General features: G+C 42.7%; 1 protein-coding gene across 1 annotated transcript; it reads left to right on the plus strand.

Annotated features, from left to right (window-relative positions):
• The first annotated feature begins 19,047 nt into the window (after window positions 1-19,047).
• On the plus strand, window positions 19,048-20,070 carry LOC130357209 (olfactory receptor 52K2-like). Its single transcript, XM_056559804.1, has one exon. The coding sequence runs from the start codon at window positions 19,048-19,050 to the stop codon at window positions 20,068-20,070; it is 1,023 nt and encodes a 340-aa protein (XP_056415779.1).
• The last annotated feature ends 266 nt before the right edge of the window (window positions 20,071-20,336 follow it).

Consider the following 20,336-nt stretch of genomic DNA (forward strand, 5'->3'; position numbering starts at 1 on the left):
ATCATTCTGATTCCGAGATAGTTTTTTTGTGACATATTCTAATTTAACATAGTGGTAAAATTTTGTGGTAACTCGCAACCTTTCTTGGTGAAAAATCCCAAAATTTCATGAAAAAATGTAAAATTTTGCATTTTTCAAACTTTGAAGCTCTCTGCTTGTAAGGAAAATGGATATTCCAATTTTTGTATTATTATTCACATATACAATATGTCCACTTTATGTTTGCATCATAAAATTGATGAGTTTTTACTTTTGGAAGACACCAGAGGACTTCAAAGTTCAGCAGCAATTTTCAAATTTTTCACAAAATTTTCAAACTCGCTATTTTTCAGGGACCAGTTTAGTTTTGAAGTGGATTTGAAGGGTCTTCATATTATAAATTCCCCACAAATTACCCCATTATAAAAACTGCACCAGGATTCAAAATGACATTCAGTCAGTGTTTTAACCCTTTAGGTGTTTCACAGGAATAGCAGCAAAGTAAAGGAGAAAATTCTAAATCTTCATTTTTTACACACGCATGTTCTTGTAGACCCAATTTTTGAATTTTTGCAAAGGGTAAAAGGAGAACATTTTTACTTGAAGTAAGCACATACCTCATATGTCTATGTAAAGTGTTCGGCGGGTGCAGTAGAGGGCTCAGAAGGGAAGGAGCGACAAGGGGATTTTGGAGAGAACATTTTTCTGAAATGTTTTTTGGGGGGCATGTCACCGTTAGGAAGCCCCTAAGGTGTCAAAACGGAAAAAAATAACACATGGCATACCATTTTGGAAACTAGACCCCTTGGGGAACGTAACAAGGGGTAAAGTGAACCTTAATATCCCACAGGGGTTTCACGACTTTTGCATATGTAAAAAAAAATGTTAAAGCAGAAAATACCCCCCAAAATTTGAAGCCCAATTGTCCCGATTCAGAAAACACCCCATATGGGGGTGTAAAGTGCTCCGCTGGCGCACTACAGGTCTCAGAAGAGAAGGAGTCTCATTTGGCTTTTTGGAAGCAAATTTTGCTCTGGGGGCATGCAGCATTTAGGAAGCCCCTATGTTACATAGTTACATAGTTAGTATGGTTGAAAAAAGACATACGTCCATCAAGTCCAACCAGGGGATTGAAGGGAAGGATGTAAGGGGATAAGGGAAAGGGATGTAGTTTTATAATTCTGCATAAGCATTAATGTTATTTTGTTCCAGGAATGTATCTAACCCTGCTTTAAAGCTGTTAATTGTTCCTGCTGTGACCAGTTCCTGAGGTAGACCGTTCCATAAATTCACAGTCCTCACGGTAAAGAAGGCGTGCCGCCCCTTTAGACTAAACCTTTTCTTCTCCAGACGGAGGGAGTGCCCCCTCGTCCTTTGGGGGGGTTTAACCTGGAACAGTTTTTCTCCATATTTTTTGTATGGGCCATTTATATACTTATATACGTTTATCATATCCCCCCTTAAACGTCTCTTCTCAAGACTAAACAATTGTAACTCCTTTAATCGCTCCTCATAGCTAAGATGTTCCATGCCCCATATTAGTTTAGTCGCGCGTCTCTGCACCCTTTCCAACTCCGCAGTGTCCCTTTTATGAACAGGCGACCAAAACTGAACAGCATATTCCAGGTGAGGCCGTACCAATGCTTTATAAAGGGGGAGTATTATGTCCCTGCCCCTCGAGTCCATGCCTCTTTTTATACATGACAATATCCTGCCGGCTTTGGAAGCAGCAGCCTGACATTGCATGCTATTCTGTAGTCTGTGATCTACAAGTACACCCAGATCCTTCTCTACCAGTGACTCTGACAGTTTAATCCCCCCTAAGACATACGATGCATGCAGGTTATTAGTACCCAGATGCATAACTTTACATTTATCCACATTGAACCTCATTTGCCAAGTGGATGCCCAGACACTTAGTCTATCCAAGTCATCTTGTAACTTATGCACATCCTCTATAGACTGTACCGTGCTACAAAGCTTGGTGTCATCTGCAAAGATAGAAATAGAGCTGTTAATACCATCCTCTATATCATTGATAAATAAATTAAACAGCAGCGGGCCCAGTACTGAACCTTGGGGTACACCAGTAATAACCGGGGACCAATCAGAGTACGAATCATTGACCACCACTCTCTGGGTACGATCCATGAGCCAGTGTTCAATCCAGTTACAAACTAAAGTTTCCAAGCCCAAGGACCTTAACTTACCTGTCAGATGTCTGTGAGGGACAGTATCAAACGCTTTGGCAAAATCCAGAAACACTATATCCACAGCCATTCCTCTGTCAAGGCTTCTACTCACCTCTTCATAAAAGCAAATTAGATTGGTTTGACAACTTCTATCCTTAGTAAACCCATGCTGGCTATCACTTATAATACTATTATCCCCTATGTATTCCTGTATGTAATCCCTTATAAGTCCTTCAAACAATTTACCCACAATGCACGTTAGACTTACCGGTCTATAATTGCCTGGCGAAGACCTAGAGCCCTTCTTGAAGATTGGTACCACATTAGCCTTGCGCCAGTCCCTTGGCACAATACCAGACACCAGAGAATCTCTAAATATCATGAACAAGGGTACAGATATTACTGAACTTACCTCTCTAAGAACTCTTGGGTGTAGTCCATCCGGCCCTGGAGATTTGCTTACATTTACTTTACTTAACTTACCTTGTACCATCTCTACATTAAGCCAGTTCAGTACATTACATGATGTGTTCCCAGCACTGACCTGTCCAATGTCAGCTCCTTCTTCCATAGTATATACAGAACTAAAGAACCCATTCAGTAGCTCCGCCTTCTCTTGATCGCCCGTGACAACCTCCCCATTATCATTATTAAGGGGTCCTACATGCTCTGTCCTTGGTTTTTTTGTATTTATATATCTAAAAAAATATTTAGGATTAGTTTTGCTTTCTTCGGCCACCTGTCTCTCATTTTGAATTTTTGCTGTTTTTATTACATTTTTACAGATTTTATTAAGCTCCTTGTACTGTTTAAATGTTATAGCTGACCCATCAGATTTGAATTTTTTGAAGGCTATTTTTTTGTTGTTTATTGCTCTTTTAACCTCATTTGTCAGCCATGTAGGATTTAGTTTTAATCATTTATATTTGTTCCCCTTTGGTATATATTTAGCTGTATAGTTATTTAGAGTTGATTTAAAGATGTCCCATTTACCTTCTGCATCAGCATTTGAGAACACCTCCCCCCAGTCTATGTCCTGTAGTGCAGCCCTCAACCCAGGGAAGTTTGCCTTTTTAAAGTTATATGTTTTTGCTTTCCCCGTCTGTCTTTGTTTTCTACATTTTAAGTCAAAAGTAACTATATTGTGGTCGCTATTACCAAGGTTTTCCCTCACAGTTACATTACCAACCAGCTCTGCGTTGTTGGAAATGATCAGATCCAACAAGGCATCACTTCTTGTTGGGTCCTCCACAAACTGGCCCATAAAATTATCCTGCAATAAATTTAGGAATTGTCGCCCCTTTGTAGTTTTAGCCAACCCCGGACCCCAATCTATATCTGGATAGTTAAAATCTCCCATTATTACCACTGTACCTGCCCGGGCGGCCCTCTCTATTTGTTTATACAGCCGACCTTCTATCTCTTCAGTGATATTAGGGGGTCTGTAAATTACACCAAATATTATTTTTTCAGTATTTCCCTCCTTTTGTAATTCTACCCACAGTGATTCCACCTCCTCAGAATCATCACACACTATGGCATCGTTCACACTGACTTTCATACCACTTCTTACATACAGACAGACTCCACCACCTTTTCTGTTCATTCTATCCTTGCGAAACAATGTAAACCCCTGCAGATTGACAGCCCAGTCATGCGAGGAGTCCAGCCATGTCTCAGTGACCCCAACTATATCACCAGCCATGTCTCAGTGACCCCAACTATATCAATATGTTCCTCCAGTATCAAGGCCTCAAGCTCCCCCATTTTATTTGCTAGGCTTCTGGCATTTGTGAACATACACTTTACATTTCCATTAAGTTTTACACATATAGTCTCACTAATGGGATTTTCAGAGTTATTGGGGTTAATGTCATTTTTTGAGTTATAAGGGCTAATTGTACTATTTAAGTTATTGGGGCCAATGGGATTTTTTGAGTTATTGGGTCTAACGTTATTATTTAAGTTATTGGGGCTAATGGGATTTTTTGCGTTATTGCGTCTAACGTTGTTATTTAAGTTATTGGGGCTAACGGTATTTTTTGAGTTAATGGGGCTTATTGTAGTTATTGAGTTATTGGGGCTAATGGAATTTTTTGAATTATTGGGATTACAATTTTTCGGGCTATATTTATTTTTACAGCTGGTTTGTAACGCATGAATCTCCTTATCCACTGTTCTTAACCTCCCCCCACAGGACTCCTCTCCACCCGCCATTATGTCCTGACCCCTCTCTAACCTATCCATCCCACTGTCTGCTTTCTTTGCTTTGTTATCCTCCCCCCACTCACCTAGTTTAAATACTCAGCCACCCCTTCCAGGATTCTCTCCCCCAGCACAGCGGACCCCCTTCCATTCAGGTGCAAATTATCCGTAGAATAGAGTTTGTACCCCAATGAAAAGTCAGCCCAGTGCTCTAAAAACCCAAACCCTTCCCCCTCACACCACGACTTAAGCCATGCATTTAACTCCCTAAGCTCCCGCTGTCTTTCCTGCGATGCGCATGGCACAGGAAGTATTCCAGAGAACACAACCTTAGAGGTCCTTCCCTTCAGCTTGGCACCTAGTTCCTTGTAATTATTCTTCAAGGACCTCCACCTACCATGTATTCTGTCGTTGGTTCCCACATGGACCACGACAGCTGGGTCATCCCCAGCCCCCCCTAGTAATTTGTCCACCCTTTCCACCACATGCCGAACCCTGGCACCAGGGAGACAGCAAACCATTCGGTTGAGGTGGTCTTGGCGACAAATTATTCTATCCGTCTTCCTGATTATAGAGTCCCCTACCACAACTAACTGTCTTGGCCTACCTGCGTTACCATCCCCCACACTACTAGTTGAGCTGTTCCCCCGGCTGTTAGGGAGACCAGTATCCACTAGGGTTGCCATCTCTGATACTGAGGCCCTCGCATCATCACCCAACTTGGCAATTTTACTTGGGAGATCAGAAGCAGAAGTGACCTTCCTTTTCCTTGCCCCCTTTCCAGTCCCTCTAACTACATTAACCCAGCTCCCTATTTGGGCCTCCTGGCTAGTTTCTCCAACCTCCATTTCTACCCCACTAACTGCTTGCTCTGTAAGATTGTCAATCGCCCTCAATGTTGCATTTTGCTCCTCTAGATCTCTAATACGAGCTTCCAGGTGGGCAACATGCTCACATTTGTCACAGCGGTATTCACCCTGAAGCTGCTGCTCCAGAAATGTATACATGTGGCACAATGTGCACTGAAGAAAACCTCCAATCCTGCTGTCCATATCCTTGGTGACAAACAGCTGTTATTAACTATTAAGAAAAACTACTTTTATCAAGGGAGTGTAATACTTACAGTTACAGTGGGTCCTGCTTACAACTCCTGCTTTCTAAACTTCTGCTTATAAAACTTCTCAAATGTAACACTTAATAATACCACACTTTAGAATACAGACCCAGCTTCAGCTAGACTCAGTCAGAGCAGGGCTCACAGAGTTTCCCAGTTAGTTTTATACACCTGAGAGCAGTTAATCAATTAACCCCTCCCCCAGGTGTGCTACAGACAGGAGGAAAAAAAAAAAAAAAAAAATGTAAAGGCTATGCAACCGCTGGAGACACCCTGTTTGGAAAACAATGATCCACAGTATACTTAGCACATGAACTTCTGCTTATAAAACTTCTCAAATGTAACACTTAATAATACCACACTTTAGAATACAGACCCAGCTTCAGCTAGACTCAGTCAGAGCAGGGCTCACAGAGTTTCCCAGTTAGTTTTATACACCTGAGAGCAGTTAATCAATTAACCCCTCCCCCAGGTGTGCTACAGACAGGAGGAAAAAAAAAAAAAAAAAAAATATAAGGGCTATGCAACCGCTGGAGACACCCTGTTTGGAAAACAATGATCCACAGTATACTTAGCACATGAACTTCTGCTTATAAAACTTCTCAAATGTAACACTTAATAATACCACACTTTAGAATACAGACCCAGCTTCAGCTAGACTCAGTCAGAGCAGGGCAGCGTAAAAACCCCACATGGCATACCATTTTGGAAATTAGACCCCTTGGGGAACGTAACAAGGGGTAAAGTGAACATTAATACCCCACAGGGGTTTCACGACTTTTGCATATGTAAAAAAAAAAAAAAAATTTACCTAAAATGCTTGGTTTCCCAAACATTTTACATTTTTACAAAGGGTTAAAGCAGAAAATACCCCCCAAAATTTGAAGCCCAATTTCTCCCGATTCAGAAAACACCCCATATGGGGGTGAAAAGTGCTCTGCTGGCGCACTACAGGTCTCAGAAGAGAAGGAGTCACATTTTGGCTTTTTGGAAGCAAATTTTGCTCTGGGGGCATGCCGCATTTAGGAAGCCCCTATGGTGCCAGGACAGCAAAAAAAAGAAAACACATGGCATACCATTTTGGAAACTAGACCCCTTGGGGAACGTAACAAGGGGTAAAGTGAACCTTAATACCCCACAGGGGTTTCACGACTTTTGCATATGTAAAAAATATATATATATTTTTTTTACCTAAAATGCTTGGTTTCTCAAAAATTTTACATTTTTACAAAGGGTTAAAGCAGAAAATACCCCTCAAAATTTGAAGCCCAATTTCTCCCGATTCAAAAAACAACCCATATGGGGGTGAAAAGTGCTCTGCTGGCGCACTACAGGTCTCAGAAGAGAAGTAGTCACATTTGGCAAATTTCGCTCTGGGGGCATGCCGCTTTTAGGAAGCCCCTATGGTGGCAGGACAGCAAAAAAAAAAACACATGGCATTATATTTTGGAAACTAGATCCCTTGGGGAACGTAACAAGGGATAAAATGAACCTTAATACCCCACAGGGGTTTCACGACTTTTGCATATGTAAAAAAAAAATATTTACCTAAAATGCTTGGTTTCCCAAACATTTTACATTTTTAAAAAGGGTTAAAGCAGAAAATACCCCCCAAAATTTGAAGCCCAATTTCTCTCGATTCAGAAAACACCCCATATGGGAGTGAAAAGTGCTCTGCTGGCGCACTACAGGTCTCAGAAGAGAAGGAGTCACATTTTGGCTTTTTGGAAGCAAATTTTGCTCTGGGGGCATGCCGCATTTAGGAAGCCCCTATGGTGCCAGGACAGCAAAAAAAAGAAAACACATGGCATACCATTTTGGAAATTAGACCCCTTGGGGAACTTAACAAGGGGTAAAGTGAACCTTAATATCCCACAAGGGTTTCACGACTTTTGCATATGTAAAAAAATATATATTTTTTTTACCTAAAATGCTTGGTTTCTCAAAAATTTTACATTTTTACAAAGGGTTTAAGCAGAAAATACCCCCCAAAATTTGAAGCCCAATTTCTCCCGATTCAGAAAACAACCCATATGTGGGTGAAAAGTGCTCTGCTGGCGCACTACAGGTCTCAGAAGAGAAGTAGTCACATTTGGCAAATTTTGCTCTGGAGGCATGCCGCATTTAGGAAGCCCCTATGGTGGCAGGACAGCAAAAAAAAAAAAACCACATGGCATTATATTTTGGAAACTAGACCCCGTGGGGAACGTAACAAGGGATGAAATGAACCTTAATACCCCACAGGGGTTTCACGACTTTTGCATATGTAAAAAAAAAATTTTACCTAAAATGCTTGGTTTCCCAAACATTTTACATTTTTAAAAAGGGTTAAAGCAGAAAATACCCCCCAAAATTTGAAGCCCAATTTCTCCCGATTCAGAAAACACCCCATATGGGAGTGAAAAGTGCTCTGCTGGCGCACTACAGGTCTCAGAAGACAAGGAGTCACATTTTGGCTTTTTGGAAGCAAATTTTGCTCTGGGGGCATGCCGCATTTAGGAAGCCCCTATGGTGCCAGGACAGCAAAAAAAAAACACATGGCATACCATTTTGGAAACTAGACCCCTTGGGGAACGTAACAGTGTTACAGTGAGTACTTACACCTCACAGGTTTTTTGAACAGTGGGCCATAAAAGTGAAAAAATTGATTTTTTTTGCACTATATTGATAGTGTTACCCCAAATGTTTCATTTTAACATTGGGTAATAGGGCAAAAGGCCCCCAAAATTTGTAGAACAATTTTGTCTGAGAAAAAAAATACCTCATATGTGGATGTAAATTGCTCTGTGGACACACTGCAATGCTCAGAATAGAAGGAGTGAAAATGTTGTTGAAATTGAAGTTGGGAGTCATGTGCATTTATAAAGTCCCCAACAGCAAAAAAAAAAACACATATGACACCATTTTAGAAACTACACCCCTCAATGAACGTAACAAGGGGTACAGGGGGAAATAATACCTCACAGGTTTTTTGAAAAGTGGGCCATAAATTGAAAAATTTGATTTTTTTTTACACTAAAATGCTGGGGTTACCCAATTTTTAACATTTTCACAAGGGGTAATATGAGGAATTGGGTTACAAATTTTGGAGGGCTTTTTCCCCTGACTATGAAAATACATCCACATATGGGGTAACGTGCTGGACGGGCGCACATCAAGGCTCAGAAGTCATAGAGGTCAGTTTGTATTTGTGGCCTATGGCATATCAGTAGCTGACGGTTACATACATTCCGAGGAAAATACAAAAATGAAACACCCACATGTGACACCATTACAGAAAGTACCCACCCTAAGGAATGGGTATAGGGGTAAAGAGGACATTTTGAACGCATGGGTGTTTCCTACATTTATTTTCCAGGAATGGATGAAGGGTAGCTTTTGAAAATTGCAATTTTCAACCTATGCTCTGCTTCATCTTTCTGGGAACAACTAACATGTGACTCCGAATTGTCGCCTGGAAATACGACAGAGCTCAGCGAGAACTCTTCGCATTTGAGGCCGATGTTTGTTACGGACCTAACAGTTACATACATTCAGAGGAAAATACAAGAAAGGAACACCCACATGTGAGAATACTACAAACAGTGCACCCCCTAGGGAAGGTGTATAGGGTGAAGTGGAGATTTGGAACAGACGGGTGTTCCCTTCATTTGTTTTCCAGGAATGGATGAAGTGTACTATGGGGGGGGGGGGGGGAAGAAAATTGCAATTTTAGTACTGATATGACAATTATTTTCCCAGAATGATGACCCAGAGTACAGCCAAAAGTAAAAATGATGCCCGCCCCAAACCCTATACTCTGAATCATCATTCTGGGAAGGGGATGTGTGGGGCCGTCCCTATTGTGTTACCTGAAATGCGCAACCCGCTCAGGTGGGGAGAGAGAGCGTTGCGCATTTGAGGCAACTGCAAAACTCCAATGCTGTTGACTCTGTGTCCCATGACCCATTTTTTAGGGGGAAGAAAAAAAAAGATATTGGGGGTATTGGGAAAAAGGTTTTTTTTTTTTTTTTTTTTTTTTTTGGGGGGGGGGGGGGGGGGTTGGTATAAAATTTGGAAGACAATGTACCCTGGACTGGTACATTGGAGTCAAATTTGGGGGAATGAAAATTAGGGCAAAGGATGGAAAATTTAGTACTCCGTGGAAGTGTGATACTCCCTGAAGCAGCCTATGCGACGCACTCTGCATTTCTTCTGAGATCATCCCTTCTTTCCAGTGTGGGGGATCACACCTGGAAAGTGTTGGCCGGGGACGATCCGGGGACCTGAAGTTCCAGAGGTACTCTGACCCGCTCTTTGGTGGTCACCAAAGATGAGGGCCTTTAGAACTTCCTCTTGGAACTCCAGGTATGTCCCTGTTTTGCCAGCATACTTGTACAGTACAAAAGAGTTGTACATGGCAACCTGTACCATGTAGACTGCAACTTTTTTGTACCATATCTTTGTTTTCCACATGGCATTATATGGCTTGAGAACTTGATTAGAAAGATCAACTCCCCCCATATACCGATTGTAGTCCAGAATACAATCGGGCTTGAGGACCGGTCCCACGGTACCTCGCACAGGGACAGGGGTGCTGCCATTCCCATGAATAGTGGTGAGCGTAAGGACATCCCTCTTGTCCTTATACCAGACCAACAACAGGTTCTCATGGGAAAAGGCATGGGACTCACCCTGGGGGATAGGAGTCTGCAGGGGATAGGAAAGAAGGCCTCTTTGATTCTTCCGGACTGTCCCACAAGCGACCGTGGATCTGGCTGCGAGGGATGTGAAGAGAGGGGTACTAGTATAAAAGTTATCCCCGTAAAGTTGGTAACCTTTATCTAGCAATGGGTGCAAAAGGCCCCAAACGATTTTCCCGCTAACATCCAGAGTGGGGGAACAATCTGGGGGTTCAATGCGGGAATCTCGTCCCTCATACACCATAAACTTGCAAGTGTACCCGGAGGTACTCTGGCAAAGTTTATACATCTTCACGCCATACTGCGCTCGCTTGGTCGGGATGTATTGCCGGAAGCTGAGTCTCCCCTTAAAGCTGTTGAGAGACTCATCAATAGCGACCTCCCTTCCAGGGACATAGGCCTCCCAAAATCTGGCCCCGAAGTGATTGATGACAGGCCTGATTTTATACAGGCTGTCATACGCGGGATCAGTTCGGGGGGGACATGCCACATTATCAGCATAATGCAAACATCTCCGAATGGCCTCGAACCGGGAACATGCCATGGCCATACTGTAGAGGGGTGTCTGGTAAAAGACGTCCCCACTCCAATATTGCCTGACACTGGGTTTTTTAACTAGACCCATATGGAGCACGAGGCCCCAAAAGGTCCTCATTTCGGCTACATCGACTGGAGTCCAGCCGCCGGGTCTAGCTAAAAGTGAGCCCGGGTTAGCGGTGACGAACTGTTGGGCATACAGATTCATCTGTGTAACCATTAGATTAACAAAGTCGTCACTAAAAAATGACCGAAAAAGTCCTTTTCAGTGAACCCGGCGATGTTAATCTTGATTCCTGAGTCACCAACAAACTCAGGAATCACGGGCTCGTGGTCCGCTGGCTCAGCCCAGACAAGTTCTCCGGTACGAGGTACCAGTGACCTTGGCAGGGGGGCTTCACTAATATGAGCGCCAGGGGGACTCATACTAGCATGGGGCACAGGGTCAAGGGCAGAGGAGGCTTGCGGCGCCGCACGGCGGCGTCTCTGCCGCCTTGGTGGCTCCTCATCAGAACTAGATGATAAGGAGGACGATGAAATAAGAAAGGTGGGGTCTTCATCGTCCTCTGAGCCTCTCTCGGTGACGGAGGCAATTATGGCATATGCCTCCTCCACCGAAAACACTCTGCGGGCCATTTCCCTTCTCTAATGGGGATACGGGTGTGTGTGTGTGTGTGTGGGGGGGAAAACTTTATTGGTGTATGTGCTGTGTGTGGTGTGGTGCGATACTAACTCCCTAACCCGCCCTAACCCTCCCTAACCTAACCTAACTAAACTAACCCGCCCTAACAAAAAAAAAAAAAAAAGGGGACTTTTTTTTTTTTTAAAAGGTACTTCTAGCGCAAAAAAGCCTTGGGCCCAAAAAAAGCATTTATCTGATCAGGGCTGATTAGCGCTTGTGGCGGCAGGGGGCGCAGAAGTCAGTGGGGGGTCCGGCCACTCAGCCCAGAACAGTGGCTGGTGGCTTGTACACAGACCCCCACACAAAAAAGACGAAAAATAAAATAAAAAAAACGCTTAACCCCGAAAAAAATGCACCCGCCTGAACCCCAAAAAAACGCTGATCAGTGATAAATCACTGACAGCGGTGAGGCACGCCGCACACACAGATAAGGCACGCCGCACACACAGGTAAAGCAGACACGCTTAGAAAAAAAAAGATCTGCGCTAAAAAAAAAAAAGGCTGGCGGCAGACCGCAGCGACCCAGCAGGGCCGGGGTCACGCAGCTAAAGGTGCTACGGATCCACGGACACCCACTGAGGCACGCCGAAAAAAATTTTTTTAACTTTTTTTTTTTTTTACCCTTACCTGTCCCTACCTAAATCTAAAGCTATCCCTGGGGATTTCTGTGCCAAGGGGCCACAGAAAGGGGGCAAGGGGCACTTTTTTTTTACTGAGGGGATGGTGGGCAGCACGGGGCTCCGTCCTGCTTGCCAGATCTCTGTGAAATGGCGGGCAGAACGGAGCAACATGCTCCTAGCCCCCACCATCCCCTCCCATTACTATGTGATTGGTGTAGCCACTTTGGCTACCCAATCACAACTGTACTGAGGGGGGTGGCCACAATGCCAGCCCCCAGTACAGCACGGATGGTGATTGGTGGTGTATACTACACCACCAGTCACCATCTATATCCAGGTCACAGGGTCACACGTGACCCTGATGACCCGGAACAGCTGCAGAACGCCGGTAAGTAGTTACCGGCGTCCTGCAGCGATCGCCGGTATAGGAGGTCCTCCACACACTGCCGGGATGTCTGCTGATTGAAATCAGCAGACATCCGGCTCCGATCCCCGCCCGGCGAGCGGCAGGGAACGGAATCGCAGCACATCGCTCATCTGAATTGATAATTGCTGCGATCGCCAACATGGGGGGTCATGATTACCCCCCTGGGCGATATGCCCAGATGCCTGCTGAACGACTTCAGCAGGCATCCGGCTCCGGTCCCCAACCGGCTAGCGGTGGGGACCGGATTTCCCACAGGCGTATGGATACGCCCTCGGTCCTTAAGAACTTGGAATGCAGGGCTTATCCATACGCCCTATGTCTTGAAGAGGTTAAAATTGTCATCTTCTGACCCCTATAACCTTTTTATTTTTCTGCGTATGGGGCGGTATGAGGACTAATTTTTGTGCCGTGTTCTGAAGTTTTTAGCGGTACAATTTTTGTTTTGATCTGACTTTTTGATCGCTTTTTATTCATTTTTACATGATATAAAAAGTGACCAAAAATACACCATTTTGGACTTTGGATTTTTATTGCGCATACGCCATTTACCATGCGGTTTAATTAATTATATATTTTTATAATTCAGACATTTCTGCACAAGGTGATACCACATATGTTTATTTTTATTCACATAGTTTGTTTTTTTAAATGGGAAAAGAGGGGGATTCTAACTTTTATTAGGGAAGGGGTTAAATGATCTTTATTCATTTTTTCCACTTTTTTTTTTTTTTTGCAGTGCTATAGCTCCCATAGGGGACTATAACACGGCACACACTGATCTCTTACATTGATCATTGTTATCCCATAGGGGACTATAACACTGCACACACTGATCTTTTACATTGATCATTGTTATCCCATAGGAGACTGTAACACTGCACACACTGATCTTTTACATTGATCATTGTTATCCCATAGGGCACTATAACAATGCACACACTGATCTTTTGCATTGATCATTGTTATCCCATAGGAGACTGTAACACTGCACACACTGATCTTTTACATTGATAATTGTTATCCCATAGGGGACTATAACACTGCACACACTGATCTTTTACATTGATCAGTGTTATCCCATAGGGGACTATAACACGGCACACACTGATCTTTTACATTGATCATTCTTATCCATAGGAGACTATAACACTGCACACACTGATCTCTTACATTGATCATTCTTATCCATAGGGGGCTATAACACTGCACACACTGATCTTTTACATTGATAATTGTTATCCCATAGGGGACTATAACACTGCACACACTGATCTTTTACATTGATAATTGTTATCCATAGGGGGCTATAACACTCCACACACTGATCTTTTACATTCATCATTGTTATCCCATAGGGGGCTATGACACTGCACACACTGATCTTTTACATTGATCAATGGTTTCTCATAGGAAACTATTGATCGATGATTCTGCCGCTTGACTGCTCATGCCTGGATCTCAGGCACTGAGCAGTCATTCGGTGATCGGAAACCAGGAGGCCAGGTAAGGGACCCTCCTGCTGTGTCTCAGCTGTTCCAGATGCTGCGACACACGGACATCCCGAACAGCCCCCTGAGTTAACCGGCAATGATTTACTTTCACTTTAGACACGGTGTTCAACTTTGAACGCCGCGACTAAAGGGTTAATAGGGCGCGGCACAAGATCAATGCAGCGCTATTAGCCACGGGTCCCGGCTGTTGTTAGAGGCCGGGCCCGACCCGCTATGACCCTGTGGCCCCGCGTTGTAGAACGGGAGAGGACTCAGGGCGTACAGGTACTTATTAGCGGCTGTATACTACAGAGGAAATTATTTTATTTTTGGATTTCTTTTCTGTCACCAAAACAGTGCTCTCTGCTGACACCTCTGTCCATGTCAGGAACTGTCCAGAGGGGCAGAAAATCCCCATAGCAAACATATGCTGCTCTGGACAGTTCCTAAAATGGACAGAGATGTCAGCAGAGAGCACTGTGCTCATGACAAAATATATCCCAAAAGAAAAGAATTCCCTCTGTAGTACACAGACGCTAATTGGTACTGGAAGTAGACAGAAGATGACAATTTTAAACGTATACATTTTCCTGCATGTAGTTATGATTTTTTCAAGAAGTATGACAAAATCAAACCTATGTAAGCATGGTATCATTTTTTAATCATATGGACCTACAGAATAAAGAGAAGGTGTCATTTTTACCCAAAAAAAATTTACTGTGTAGAAACGGAAGCCCCCAAAATTTACGAAATGGTGTTTTTTCTTCATTTTTTTTTCCATTTTGTCATAGATTTTTGGGTAAAATGACTAGAATTGGTGGTGCAAACAATAAGCCATCATTTGGATTTTTTGGTGCAAAATTGAAAGAGTTATGATTTTTTAAAGGGAAGGAGGAAAAAATGAAAGTGCAAAAACGGAATAACCCCTGGTCCTTAAGGGGTTAAGCTAAGAAAATATATGTAAATACACTTTAGAAGGCTAATGCATATTCAATGTATACATATTAAACTATGTTATCTCATAACCAGTAAGAAATACTGTGTGTGCAATTATACCTTGAAAACATACATAGATGTGCTTTAGATGATTTATGCATGTTCAGTGTACACTTTTTTTTATTAGAAGAAGCAGAATGTCCAGCGCGAATGTAAAGGAACTGGATGTTTATTCCAATAGCCAGAAAGACACGTAGAACATGACAAGGTGACGCGTTTCGGTCCTAAGGTTGGACCTTAGTCATACAGTGTGTATGACTAAGGTCCAACCTTAGGACCGAAACGCGTCACCTTGTCATGTTCTACGTGTCTTTCTGGCTATTGGAATAAACATCCAGTTCCTTTACATTCGCGCTGGACATTCTGCTTCTTCTTGTCAGTTTCAGTCGGCGTTGCCCACGCCGGTCCTGGCGCGACGGGCTGAGGGAGTGAGCTGGACTATACACTTCTTTGTCTGCAGTCACTTTTTTTTATTGTTATTATATTACAACCAGGTAGGTATATTGGTTAAACCAAGAAAATACATGTGAAAGTGCTTTAGATGATTAATGCCTGTTCAATGTTCATGCTTTAAACTGCATTGTTATTTTACAACCAGGTAGATATGTGTGCGATTAAACCAAGAAAATATACATAAAGGTACTTTAGATGGCTTATGCATAGTTAAAGGACAACTGTAATGGAACACTTTTATATATTCCCGTGCCCGGGCCACAAAAATAAACAAAATAAACTTATACATACCTTCCCACGAGCCCCCATTGGTCCGGCACAGGCCTCACGGTCTGGCAGTGCTGACCTGGGGACGGGAACGCCGCAGAGCCGTTGGCGTATCACAGGCGTAGCGATGTCCCACCCCGGCCAGTGATAGGCTGAGCCCACTGTCATGTAAGAAGCCGGCTAGAGCTCCTTACATGACAGTGGGCTCAGCCTATCACCGGCCGGGGGAAGGACATCGCTACGGCCGGTGATACGCCGACGGCTCTGCGGCGTCCCGTCCCCAGGAAGTGGAATGAGGTCAGCACTGCCGGACCGTGAGGCCTGTGCCGGACCAACGGGGGCTCGTAGGAAGGCATGTATAAGTTTATTTTGTTTATTTTTGAGGCCCGGGCACAGGAATATATAAAAGAGTTCCACTACAGTTGTCCTTTAATGTACACGCTTTAAACTGCATTGTTGTCTTACAACCAGGTAGTAATATTGTGCGTGCGATTAAACCCCGAAACTATATGTAAAGGCAATTTAGAAGGCTAATGAATGTTGGATTACCCATTTTTAACTGCATTGCTATGTTACAACAATGTAGGAATACAGTTGGCACGATAAACCCCAGAATGTATAGAGTAATGTAAAGGCACTTTAGATGGCTAATGCATGTTCAATGTACACACTTTGCAATTTGCATAGTTGTATGTAACACAGCTAGCTGGGATTTGTAGTGCACAATCAGACTTCTGCAGAGGAGCTCCCTGAGATAAGCCTACAGATGTGCTCACTTTGCTGTGGAATTGTATAGATTAGGGTTTGTGCTCTGGCTGCTGTGGAGGTTATTATATTGGAAGATTATTTTCCCTTTACATCTACTGTTTCCTTTCCCTTGTATATTGTAATCCCTCAGGGGCAGGGCCTTCTCTCCCTCTATATCAGCCTGTGGTTTCCTCTGTATCACATTCATTTTACTTGTGTTTGTGATATGTATTTTAACCGTTATCATATGTAAAGCGCAATTCCCAGACACCTGAGGAGAGGACCTGTGCCTGGGATCATGTTTATTTTGCAGACAAGAAGGACAACCTTGGTCTGGCTGTCTGGTGCTCCTGACGAAGTAGAAGAACTCTCAGTCTCTAGTTGTGCAGGGTCAGCTCCTGAAACCCCAAAGTGTAGGGAAACCCTGGTGTAGAGGCTGACCTGACAAAGTTTAGGTATAAACTCTGGGGTTAGGACAGTTAGTTCAGGGGGATGTATTCTAAGTATTTTTTTATGGGTCACCTTTACATATGTGCCCAGCATTAGCTTAGGCCTAGAATAGTGCAGTTAGGCCTCCTTCAGGGAATCTAATGCTAGAACTGATCCCATTCATTTGAATGGGACAGTTCACAATCATCCAGCATCTCAGTTTAGATGCCTGATGATTGGACTCACCAAAGCGGAAGTGAACAGGGGAATGCATCTTGCTGCTTATCCCCCATCCAGTGTTCGGAAACAATGGATGTTACACAACTGAGAACAACTGATGATTGTTGTCATCAGTTGTGGCATCAGTTACATCAAGATTTAGGCTGGATGTACGCATGCCAGACACCGGACATATGTAATCCTAGCCTTCGGGTTTAACTATGGTCTGTAGGGGAGGAGCTTCTGACTCAGTGGGAGAGCAAGTTGGAGCCTGGTCCCTCCCTCACTCCCTTTACCTTACGTTTGTGTTTGGGTTGGTCCCCTACGCTGGTATTCACTGTTCCTCTGCGGAAGGTTAAAGGATCCTTGATTGTGATTTTAATGGTATTATGAGCTCTGAGACAAAAAAGGGAGGAGCAATTATTTACCAACTATGTTATGGTTACAGCTGCAGTGGGCCCCCTGGTGGTGGTTCTGGTCCCCAGGAGTAATTTGGGCCATGCACTAAGATGTAACTTGGGTGCCCTTGGGTCAGGTGTATTTGGCCAAAGGTAAGAGTTCCAAGTACGGTGATAACTGTTGAACTGACATTTGGGGTGGTTTTCAGGGACACTTTCTGTTATGAGGATGTTAAAATTTGAAAAAAAAAATGATTAAACCCATTTTCATTTTTGCATTTTAGTTTTTTTCCTTCCCGCCTTTTAAATGCCTAATTCCCTTATTTTTCAATCCACAGGCCTATATGAGGCTTGTTTTTTTTTTATTTTACCATGAAATGTATGACTAAACCAAAAAACGTATTATTTGCGGTGGAAGTTGAAAAGAAAAACACAATTTTTCAAATGTTGGGAGGGGTGTTTGTTTTTACACAGTGCACTTTATAGTAAAAATGACACATAATATTTATTCTGTAGGTCAAGGCATTTACAACATTACTCAATTTGTATACTTTTTCCATTATTTTGCTACTTTTTTGTTACTTGTTTGTTAGTTTAGTTTTTTTTGTGAAATCATAAAAAGGTGGGTGATTTTAAATTTTTTTTTTATACCTTTTATATCCCCATAGGAGAAAGTTATATGCAATCATTATATGCATATGCAATCATGCAATTACATAGTATTGTATGGTGTGATCGGCACTCTACTGTCAGGCTGATTCATTGGAGCAAAGGGAACGTCCTGGCAAAGGACGGGTAGCTACAGAGTAGGATTTTAATGTCATGATGCTCTGTACCTATGAGCTGCGTCTTTTAATCCTTTAGATCCTGTGATAAAAGCCGATAGTGGGACCTAAAGCCGGCAATTCTATGTTACTAAGTGTGATCAGGATGACCACGGGGGGATCGAAGGGCCCTGATTACCTTACATGATGGTCAGAGGGTCCCTATCTGCCTTCGTGCCATCCAGTCTTCTCTGTGTTGCTCTAGCCAAGATTGCTTTGACTATGACAACATGGCCCTCTGCCCTCTATGAATGTCCCAGTTTGCATGGATATTTAGGTGCTAAATGTAGACAAAGGAAACATATATTTGTTTTATTTACACCACAAGTACTTAAGTAAAGAGGTTCTATTCTTATAGACAGGGTCAGCTTTTCTTATAGATGGGGGTCTCAAAGGTCTATATCCTGCAAAAACGTCAGTAGGTGTGTACTGAAGTTTATGTCTGATACCTATTTATTAATCCCAACAAAACCAATTTAGAACATTGACATAAATATTCTGTATGTATGAAGAATAGACATCGCCATTGTTCACTAAACCTATACATTTAAGGTATTTAAAAATCCCTGTTTCCTACAAAATGCTACTATTAGGCCTCAAAATACCCTCAGGATCTCATCTAAATTGACAGAACTGCATGTAAGTCATTAACGATCTCATTAGTTACAGTCAGAATCTGAAGTGTAATCCACTGGGCAGAAGTCCCTGGTGTCTCCCATTGCTGAGCTGTTATACTTTACTCAGGAATAACTGTATATAGCTCTATATAAACCCCTGCTTTAGGTAATGCTAACAGGGCCTCTACTTATATTGCAGTTCATATTTATGAGAAGTAAAGCAAAGTCTTCAACAATGGCAAATGTGTCTATGGTCTTCACCATCCATGACTTTGTTCTTGTAGGACTCAAGGAGATGGAGCATCTAAGATATTTCTACTCTGTGGTCGCTCTTGTATTATATCTCAGCACAATGTTCTTATGTACATTAATTGTGTATGTTGTATGGGCAGAAGAATCCCTCCATGATCCTATGTACATCTTCATATGTAACCTGGTGGGGAACGTCATGGTTGGCAGCTCAGCATTCCTCCCCAAGCTGACCATAGACTTGTTCTCCGGATGTACCACCATCTATCTGTCAGTATGTCTGACCCAAGCATTCTTTATTCAGAGCTTTGCTTCTGTAGAGATACTAACTTTTACCATCATGGCCATTGACAGATATTTGGCTGTTGGTTTTCCATTGAGATACCACTCTCTGATGACCAATAAGAAGGCTCTACAGTCCTTGGCTATCATCTTGACAGTGATTTCAATATGTGTGCTAATAAGTGTCTTGTTAATAGTCAGGTTAACACTGTGTGGTAATATCATCAATAATGTCTACTGTGAAACAATGTCTCTTACACGGTTGGCTTGTGGCAGTAAAGCCATCAATGAAATCTACGGGACAGCTTGGACTTTACTGATGGTCATAGGCTCCATTATCATTGTGATCTACTGCTACATACGGACATTTGTTGTCTGCCTGAAGATCTCTACGGAAGCCTCCCAGAAAGCCATCCAAACACTGGTGACCCACATAATCACATACTCTACTTTCATGGTAGCTACTTTATTTGTTGGTTACAGATATAGGTTTAATAATGGTTCCCTATCTACTGTGACGCACCTTATAATCTCAGTAAGTGGTCTGCTGGTGTCTATCACCCTCAATCCTCTAATCTATGGGATAAGGACAGAAGCTTTAAGGAAGAAGATGATTTTTACTTTAAAGGAAATCTTTCATAAGCAGACGTTGGGAGAATAGGAGTAATTCTTGGTTTGTGCAGTGTGTGGGGGTAGTTTTATATTTAAATTAGTGAAACTGCAATGTGCCAAAGTTAAACTTTACATTAACTAAAATGATCGATAATTCTATGGCTAAAGGATGTGTTTATTTTTGAAAAAATTTCTTCATTTGCAGATAGTATTACATTGATTGTAAGGTTGAAAATAAGACAAGAGTCCATCGAGTTCAACCTAAAACCTATAACCCCACAGTTTTGACCAGAGAAATGCAACCCCCAACCCATT

The sequence above is a fragment of the Hyla sarda genome, chromosome 2, assembly GCF_029499605.1.
Source record: "Hyla sarda isolate aHylSar1 chromosome 2, aHylSar1.hap1, whole genome shotgun sequence".
NCBI lineage: Eukaryota > Metazoa > Chordata > Amphibia > Anura > Hylidae > Hyla > Hyla sarda.

Bases quoted from the DNA above. Each gene is read 5' to 3' on its own strand.
- LOC130357209 (XM_056559804.1), top strand. From the start codon at position 19,048: ATGCTAACAGGGCCTCTACTTATATTGCAGTTCATATTTATGAGAAGT.